Source organism: Oxyura jamaicensis, chromosome 1, assembly GCF_011077185.1.
Source record: "Oxyura jamaicensis isolate SHBP4307 breed ruddy duck chromosome 1, BPBGC_Ojam_1.0, whole genome shotgun sequence".
Lineage (NCBI taxonomy): Eukaryota > Metazoa > Chordata > Aves > Anseriformes > Anatidae > Oxyura > Oxyura jamaicensis.
This window is the reverse complement of record NC_048893.1, coordinates 80,969,975-80,979,501: the sequence shown is the minus strand read 5'-3', so window position 1 is coordinate 80,979,501 and position 9,527 is coordinate 80,969,975. Positions and strand designations below refer to the sequence as shown.

Below are 9,527 nucleotides of genomic sequence, written 5' to 3'. Positions count from 1 at the left end.
GCGCTGCCTCATCTTGACTAGGCAGTGAAGGAGAGGTGGCACACGCAGCCCTGCTTTGGCTGCCAGCATGACAACTTAATCTTGTCCAGAGGGAAACAATTGTTTCAGGAAAACTGTTGATGTCTCAGAATTGTGAGTGTTGGTGAATCCACCATAACCACTGGCATTTTCCCTGTTTCTAACATGTAAAACAGAATAGCAGTTAGTCAGATAAAGACCTTGAAGTGGAGAGGAGGGAAGCTATGGAGCTGAAAAGGAAAGGGTTTGGTTGATGAGATAAAGAGAGGAAAATATCAGAAACTGAGGATAATCTTCTCAGTATCTGGAAAAGGGAGGAGAGAAATCTGCATCTTCCTGGAGCAATGGGAAGTATTCACTGAACCATCCTTCAGAAAGTTAATGTATGCTAATTTCTGGGGCATATTGACTTTCAGGTCTGACCCATATTATGGCTCATCAACAACAGATTGGGGTTGAGGGAAAGGAGGTGATCCTGAACTGTAAAAGGCAAGACAAAGATGTGACCTGGAAGTACAAGTATGGTGCAGTATCTTCTACTACTATTATACAGCTCTCAACAGGGAAGATATTTAAAGGTAAGTCTTCCAGTTCAAGACCCATTCTCCCCAGTATGTGGCTAAGAAATCTCTTCCCTCCTAAACAAGCTTATTTTTCCAAAAGGCAGAGCTCCAATGTCAGATCGATCTGAAATAAACCAGAACAGTAAACATCTGAAGGTGTCAAACTTGAGGATCTCTGATGCCGGCACCTACATCTGTGAAGGTGGCTCTGACAGTAACAGCATCTCACTACATGTCGTTAAATGTGAGTGACTGGAGGGACTGTATCCATAAGGAGGTGAGGGGGGACGAGACCACAAAGCCCCGAGAAACATCTCTGCTGGCATTCTTTATCCAGATGCACATCTTCTGGTCTGGGCTATCAGAGCTCATTTCCCCTCCATCACCAGGTCACGAAGTCTCTATGCTCTCTGACACCTTTCCTTCACCCGCAGGAGGAGGAGTTGATTCACTGCCTAGGCCTTTTCTCTTTACAGTGACGATCTCTTCAAACGGGCACTTCCTGCCAGATGATGACCTCGAGCTGACTTTAATGCACAACGCACACAATTCTCAACCCCGTTTTAGCATCACATTGTTTAACAGTCACAACAGCATAGTGACACCAGACATCTTGCAAAATGAGGCCCCTCGAAAATACGTACTGAAGCTAAAGCAACTGAAGACTACGGACAGCGGGACCTGGATGTGTCACATCCATTCAGACTCTCCATCGATTAGTCAGAACATCTCCTTTAATGTGAAGGTATTAGGTACGTGACAACAAAAACGCAGCCTACATGCAGGCTCTGGAAACAGTGCTCCTGCCAGTTCCTGAGCCAAGATACCATTTTCCAGCATCCCAAGCAATGGCGTTCAAGGGACAATGTCCCTGGGCCTCCAGCACTGCAGCTGGAGGATTGCTCTGCTGCCTGAGCTCTGTCCCCCACTTCCTTCCACTTCCCTCTCCAGCCTTGCCCTAAAAGATCACCCACTGCTTGGGATCTGTTCTCAGCTTTGGCTCTTTAAACCTGTTCTCAGACACTAACTGCTTACCCTCCCTGGGATATCTTGTGGCTTTTCTCCGAGTCCTCTTTCAGCTGAGAACAGCGTGCATCTCTCCAGGCCAAGGGTGCGCATGGGGAAGGACAGCCATGTGTTTCCTTGCCTCTGTATTCCTGTCTCTTCTGCATTCAGGATTTGAGAATACACACTTGGAAAGAATGTATGCAGCTGTTGACAGCACCATGACCTTGTCATGGCATCTGAACTTCCAGAAGATAGGGTGGAAAGAATTTTTCACAGGACAACTGAATTGGAAACAGGGAAATGCAATCACTCACGAGCTACTTGATTTCAACGCCACAGCAGATGGAGAGCTGCGTGACACTAAAAAAAGTAGCCAGGTTTTGTTTGATATACCTGAAATGAAACGTGACAGTACCGTAAAAGTGAAGCTCCCCAAAATCAAGCTGAGGCACTCTGGAGAGTACAAGTGCCAGCTGCTGTACAACAGAAGATACATACAAAGCAAGACAGAGCTGGTGGTGATGCAAGGTGAGAGAAACAGAAGTGGATTAGGAGATGAGGAGCTGAAAAAAACTGGAAGCCACAAGAGTATGCATGGACCAACCTTCCCATCCTCTCACTCATCATTTTCTTGTCTTTCCAGTGTCTGCTAACCCTCCTGGGCCACTCCCTAAAGGGGCTGAGATGACACTGCTCTGCCAGGTGTCCAGTCCCGTCCCATCTAATGTCCACTTACTCTGGGAACGTGTTAATGGGACTCAGATGGACATCAAGAAGTCGAAACAGAGTGAAACAGAGGTGGAGGTGAAGGTCACTGCTGCAGGGATGTGGAATTGTCACCTGATGGAAGACAATAACATGAAACTCAGCCTTAATTACACCGTGGGTATGGAAATCAGCATCATATCCCCACCTACACACAAAAGCCTTAAAGTTCTCTTTCTATCTGTCTCTGATGACTTTTCTCCCTCCACAGAAGAAGCTCCTGTTCGGTTTAGCTATACAATAATTGGAGTGATTACTGGAGCTGGTGTGTTGATGTTTGTCCTTGTATGCCTGGGCATGATGGCTGGTATGAGCTGGCAGCGGAGAAGGGTGAGTGCCCTGGTCCCCTGAAGGATAAAGAGAGGACAATCTCCCCAGACCATAGGAGGAATCTGATTTTCTCTCTGGAGATGGGGCAGAATAGATAAAAGGTCAATCCTTACACTGAAAGCAAATGGTTAGGGATGGCCAGTCCGCAGACAGTGGCAATGTCAGAAAGTACTTTAATACCACTTCAGTGGAAAACAATTTAAGCATGAAAACATCCAATCGTTATTTATTCCTTCTCTCCTGGCAGCAACGGGCAAAAAGGATGGCACGAGCCAGACAATACTTGCTGGAAAAGAAGACATGCCAATGTCAACAGTAAGTGAGGGCAGCTGGAATGGGCAGACTGGTTTCAAGAGAGGGGAGATGGGTAGTCAAGTGGGGAGCAATAGAACATAAGCCTGCTTGGTGCCTACACTACAGCTGCATTTCAGTATTCTCAGCTGTTTCTCATGTTATGTTTATGAGTTATGAGCTCTATTTAATGAATTTCCTGTTACGTCCCAAGCCCATGGCAGTATTGTGCTGGCAAGCTTTTGAGCAGAAGTTCCACTTGAATGACTTTGATGTTGAGACATGTTGGCCAAACCCAAGCAGGACGTCTAGAATCCTCTGATAGCATTCAGAGTGGATCTGGGACATGGATATCAAGGTTGTAAATATCAAAGTGAAAGACACACAACCAACCACACGGACAAAAACCAAAATTTAAAAATCCATTATGCCCATAGTATGACTCCAGTTCTGCTATCACAGTGCTGAACTGCAATCTGTGAAAATCACCAATAACCTCCTGGGAACAAGGAAAGAGAAGAGAAATTCACAGAACACTGTGAGCCATTCCCTCTCCCAAATAACATTTGGGTGGGATGAAATACATCACCATGTCCTAGCCCTTTTCATGGGGGCAAGGATTTCTCAGCAGAGGTTTGCCCTTTTGCAGGTCTTTAACTTGCATGATATCAGGTCTCAGAAGCAGCCGTGAAGAAACATTGGCAGCTTCCCTGTCACTGAAAGTGGAGAGCTAAGGACAGTCTAAATAATTGCATGAACCAGTTCAAGAGATGGAAATATACAGACCTTGACTTCTGCTCGACTTTAACTGGTGACAGTGGAAAACTGTCATTGTTTCACCTATGTTTTTTTCCCTGTCACTGAGAATTCAGTGAGAACGAATAACTGGCAAATACTACTTCATAGTTAGGATGTGTATGTGATGAAAAGTTGGTTAGCATAACGTGTGGAAGAATTCACCTCTCTACACTGGGCGAAGACATGGGGGCTGGCTGGCTTCAGGGTATCACCTCTGCAACATTGGTACTCATGCAATGCTTTTCTCTTGCAGCCGGATGAATAAGTAGTACTGCAGGCTGACGACGTCTCTGACTGTCTCTAAACACCTGCCAGCCCACAGTACTCTGTGAATCCACCTCCCTTTCTCTCGTTTTGATATCATTCTTTATGCCTTCATTATTCTCCCCATATAATGCCAAGGGGGGAAGTCGTCTGATGAGGAGCCAATGCACAAGACAAGAAACCATTAAGGGTCAAGACTGAGCTCGATAAGGAGGGACACGGAATAGAAGGGTATATATATACATGTGCTTGTATTTTGCTCATGCACTTAATTTGTTCATCTTGTGGAACTGACTTTATATGCTTCTTTTATCCACTTGAGTTACAATAAATCACTTCAGGATTGTTGGTTTGGTTTTGGTTTTGGTTTTGCCTTTGTTTTTGTTTTCAAGCTGGACTGATTATTTATTTATTTATTCATTTTCTGAGGGACAGTCTTCTGGCTCAAATCTGCATTTCTCCCTTTCCCCCCCAGGATGCAGAATCTTGATTCTCAGTCTCCTGCCTCCCTGTCCACCCCCAAGCTTCCCTAACTCCCCGAAACCTATTTGACGTTCCCCAGCAATCCCGGCCTCACTGCACCGCCTAGCCTCACCCCCAGCTTGCAGCCTTTACCCTACCCACAACAAACCTGTGCACAAATGAAAACGTCACAAACACCAGGGTAATTCAGGAAGGCAGTTCAGGATACCAACAACTTCTGGAAAACAGAGCTTTAGGAAGCTGTGAATGTTGGTCTAGGAAGTAAGTTTGGGAAAGAGGTGACAAAGAATTTTGTGGAACAAAGGATACTTGGACTGCGTAAGCCAGCAGATGCTTTTGGGAAAGCCCTCCCTGAAACCTCTCTCTGTTGCCTCAAAGAAATGGGAAGAGGGAGTGGAAAGCCCAGGAAATTTACAATGGAAGCAGAAGAAATAAAAATGCTGTTAAAATAGGTACCCAGAAGTCTCGTGTTTGCATAAAGTTATTCTCCTTTTTTCTAGAGATGGGTCACAGAGGCCTTAAGGTCCTACAGCTGTCACAGATGTACTCCAGGTTTGCTAATTTGCGCTGGGCTTGCTGGGGAGAGGCAGAAAGAGACACAATGCTGTCCCCACACACAACCCCCTGCGAGATTGCTGGTGCTAGAGGAGGGGGTCCCTCTGTCGCCGTCGTATCAGCATGGCACAGTTGAAAAAAAGCACAGGTGGCTACAACGGCAGAGACACCACCTGTGAGCTGGGGGAAGTCTACCAGTCACCCTCCCTGTCTGAAACCTGCCACAAGCACTGCTGCCCCTGGAGAGGGGACACAGCTGTGGCAGCAGGTGTGGGCCAGCCCCTGGGCAGCCACCACCAGTGCGCTGCTGGTTCCCCCACCGCTGTCTGCACGCGACACGGAGCGATGAAGGCACACCCATGTCTTTTTCCCTCCCATAGTTTGTGCATACGAAACTACATTGATTTTAGAAAAGAATAATAAGTTCAGTTGGAAGGGACCTACAAAGATCATCGAGTCCAACTGCCTGACCACGTCAGGGCTAAGAAAAATTGAATCATTGTTAAGGGCATTATCCAAATGCCTCCTGAACGCGGACAGGCATGGGGCAACCACCTCACCAGGAAGCCTGTTACCGTGTCTGGTTTTGGAAAAGCCTCAGTCCACACCCTGCACACCCTGAACTGCCAGCTTGCCTCGGGTGCCAGCTGATGCCCATCAGTCTGCTCAACAAGACAGGATCGGGGTTTAAGGGGTGGTCAGTTCTGAGAGCTGTAAGAAGGGAAATGAGCACGGTGTCAGTGGTGCTCAATATAAAAATTACGCCACAGTGCTTGGAATATTCCCCTCAACCAAAACCATCAACCCCTGTTTTCCAGACCCTTTTTCTTCTATAACTGTCTCCCCTGCCTCCCCAAGCCCGTCCTGCCTCCCAGTTTATTTCTGCCCCTTGACTGCAGTGTGAGGCCCCACTGCCTCGTGCTCCCTGCGGGCTCCGCAGCACAGCGCTCCCATCCCTCAGCATTCAGAGCCAAATGACCCCATGTGTTTCTTTCCGTGTCCCCAAGGTCTAGAAGGGAGGACGCTGTGCGCTGAACCCTCTTTTCATTTCACTTTATCTCACTGCTGAAATCCCAGCCTATTTTTGAACTTTTTTTTTTTTTTTTTTAGAAAAAAAAGTGTTTTCTTGACGTTGAGATAACTCAGACATACTTAGACAAGCTGGGAGAATAGGTAGCAAAATTAATGTGGTAATTCTGTGTTACAAATCCAAAGCAAATAAATCATTTTGGCTCCCTCCTGACATTACAGGTTCCCAGATTAACAGTTCAGGAACTCCTAGTCATCCTCTCTGTGTAGTGTTTGGGGATTTTAGAAAGTAGCACAACTACATTCCAAAATGACATCTTTACATCCTTTACAGACAGGAACTCACTGCCTCAGGCCAGAAGCACAGAAGGGATGAAAAAAAAGGGGTCAGTAAAATAGAGAAGGCAAGAACATAGAAAGCATGACATCAGGCAGGTAGGGAGTAGGGGAAACAGGAGGATATACACACCTCTGCCAAAGAGCATGCGGCTTTATAACCACCATGTGCCTGACAAGCCTATCCTGGTACTTCCTTTTCTCAAGGAAAATACCAAATACAAATATTTATGAATGACAGAGGAAAAAATCTTTTAGAATGTGCCCACCTGCCTGCGGAAAAGCATCCAGCTGAAAACAAGCATTCACAAGTTTGAATCCCCCCCCCCTTTTTTTTTAATGTGGCAAGCCCTTAATATTTCTGTGTAGCTCATGACCAGCATTAGACAAGGTCTTCTGTCTCCCAAGATGAGCTATTAGCACTTGCCCATTCTGCAGATGAATTAACCGAGAAATCTCACTAAATCTTTTTATACAGCGCTAGAAATAGAATCTAAGGTTTGGATATGATGAATCCACATTGCAGTTGCTGTCTCTTCTGGTCAAATATGCTAATGTATCTGCTTGGCTGGCTTACTGTTAGCCATTAACCACACCCTGCTCAGAGAGCCCGAAAGGATGCCAGGAAACCTGCTAGCAAGCATACCGGTATCGCCTCACAAGTGGCTGTGTGAACCTTAGAGTTCGCTTTGGGGCTCTCAGCCTGGATTTAACTGAATCCACGATCTGTAAGAAACACGTGCAACTTCCCATGGTCACTAGCAAGGCTCCAAGTAAGAGCTGCAGACCATCAAAGCCCTGCCATTAGAAGTGGATTTGGTTATTCCATTAATGCTTCTGTTAATGCTTTTGCTTTTATGATGTTGGTGCTTGTCTCTTGTTAATGAGATCTGGTCCTTTAGGCATAAAAGGCAACCACTGCGTAGAGCATTTTCCTCGCTCTTCAGAGCTGCTGTCCAGAAAGAACTGATCTATATGCAGTGAACTTTTCCAGAAAACAATTTTACAATTTGGCGTTGTAACAGCAGTGTTTCTTTGGGCCTGGATGCATTAGGATATTCTGGTAGGGCACTGAGCCTTTGGACAGCAGATCACTGGCCGGAGTCCAGCCTGACTCTGTAGGCATTAAAAAGCACTCCAGTCCCTGTGCTTGTAAGTCCTTCTAGGAGAAGAGTCTGGGGGGTTCACTTCTAGCATTTCTATCTCTAATTCAGAGGTGGTCAAAGCCCCAAATAAAACCTATTTTCATCACAACTTGCGTATTTACACAGATTAAACCATAGAGAAATCCATTCAGATGAGATGGACAAATGGACTAGCATCTGCTTCGGAGTATGACAGCCCTAGGCTAAAAGCTCTCCTTGCCACAGGGTTCATACCACTTCACAGTAAATCTTCAGTTTTGTGTTTCCATGCAAGCTAAGAACCCAGACACATTTTCAATCACCAGAAGCCCCCTTGAGATAGGAGGACCTGTCCCCACCCAGCTCTGCTCACCTTCTCTCTGGGCAGGTGTAGCCCAAGCCATGCAAAGGGCTACGGGATGCCACCACCTGCAGGGAGCTGAGGCAGGAAGGCAGCGCAGAAAGTGCCAGGAGCTTGGCTTGCAGTTCCCCAGAGACAACAAGAGGATTTATTCACCCACATAGGCAGGCTTACAACTCACACTACAGAGACTCCAACTTCTGAATCATGACGGTAATGTGGAAGCTATCACATTAAATAATTCATATAAATGACATTACTGGAGCTGCACGAGTGTTTACATTTATGGATATAGACCTTCTCACTTCAAGGCATAAACCTCCTGCAAATGAAAGGAGCTGAGAATAAGTGGTTGAAGAGGGCCGTGGTTGTCCCTTCCCACATGTCTCTGGCTTCTTCTGCTGCTTGATCAACTGCTGAGATGAACAACCACGGGGCTGTTCCACCTGGGCTGTTCCTTCATGCAGAAGAGCAGTCACAATGGCTAATGCAGGTGTTATTGGAGAGCACTTCTGGAACTGCCTTTGCTGCTGCCCCTGGGCCTGAGAACCAGAAGGACTTCCAGCTTTCTTGCTCAAGAGTCTCTTCTTCTACTGACCGTTCAAACCTCAGATGAAATCCTTTGGTATCCGAGGCTCTTGGGATCAATGCAGACAATATCTACAGTGGTGTATGGAATCTGACAGGGCGATAAAGCTGAGCAGACCATGAATCCATAGGGCTATGTCAACATTAGCCAACAGATGAGCAGATCCGTAGAGGAAAACAAACAATGCTGAGGATTAGTGGCCACACTGAAAATGTCTGGGGACACAATATCACAATATCCCCAGCCCAAAGGAAAGCTGAGCTCTCGTTACTCCTCAGAGCACCCTTATCACACATCTTGCAGGTTCCTTCTGCCTGAACTGTTCTGGTGCTCCTGAACCAAACTGAAGCATACTCTAAGTGTCCAGAAACATGGGCACCTGTCCCAACCCAGATCGGATGGAGGACAGTGATGCAGAGATTTTGGGAGACACCTGTTTGCAAAAGGAACAAGGGGAGGGAAGGTGCTGGCGCCTTCACTTCAGAAGAAAGACAACTGAGGAAACTGAGATGCCCGTGGTCTTGTGAAGGCTTTCTAGTGTGGATCACACTCTCTGGGGTGGCAACAGCTGGAGGGGGGGCTGCACCCTTCTGACACGGCCAACTCATTCCTCCGAGCACTATTTCCTCCTCCTCCTCCCCACTCCCCGCTGGTGGGACCACGCTGCCGGCTGCTGACAGAGGAGCACACCGCCATGCCTCGTGCCCTCCACGCTCCCCGGGCGGCCCTCGCAGACCCGCCAACCCCCCTGCTTCCCCGTGGCGTCCTCACCCCCCTGCCCGCATCCCCCGCGGCCCGGCTGCCTCAGGGTCGCCCTCCTCCTGCGGGGCCTGACGAGGCCGCGGCCGGTCCCGGGGGCGGTGCGGCGGCTCCCTCCCGTCCGTGCCGGCCCGCCCCCTGGCTGCTCGGCCCGGCGGCGCTCCCGCCCCTCGCCCCCCGCCGTCGCCCCGCCCGGCGGACGGATGGCCGGAGCGAGGGGCCGGGGCGGCTGCCTGCGGCGTCCGCTGCGGCGG

At 48.0% G+C, this 9,527-nt stretch overlaps 1 protein-coding gene across 1 annotated transcript in view; it reads left to right on the top strand.

The window, feature by feature from the left end:
* Window positions 1–4,383, top strand: part of CD4 (CD4 molecule) — an 11,370-nt gene extending 6,987 nt beyond the window's left edge. Inside the window, exons 4-11 of the mRNA XM_035313929.1 lie at window positions 435–596; window positions 682–825; window positions 1,058–1,333; window positions 1,758–2,117; window positions 2,233–2,475; window positions 2,566–2,684; window positions 2,932–2,999; window positions 4,027–4,383. Coding sequence (XP_035169820.1) covers window positions 435–596; window positions 682–825; window positions 1,058–1,333; window positions 1,758–2,117; window positions 2,233–2,475; window positions 2,566–2,684; window positions 2,932–2,999; window positions 4,027–4,042 — 1,388 coding nt within the window. The 3' untranslated portion in view covers window positions 4,043–4,383. The remainder of the gene's footprint in view (window positions 1–434; window positions 597–681; window positions 826–1,057; window positions 1,334–1,757; window positions 2,118–2,232; window positions 2,476–2,565; window positions 2,685–2,931; window positions 3,000–4,026) is intronic.
* The last annotated feature ends 5,144 nt before the right edge of the window (window positions 4,384–9,527 follow it).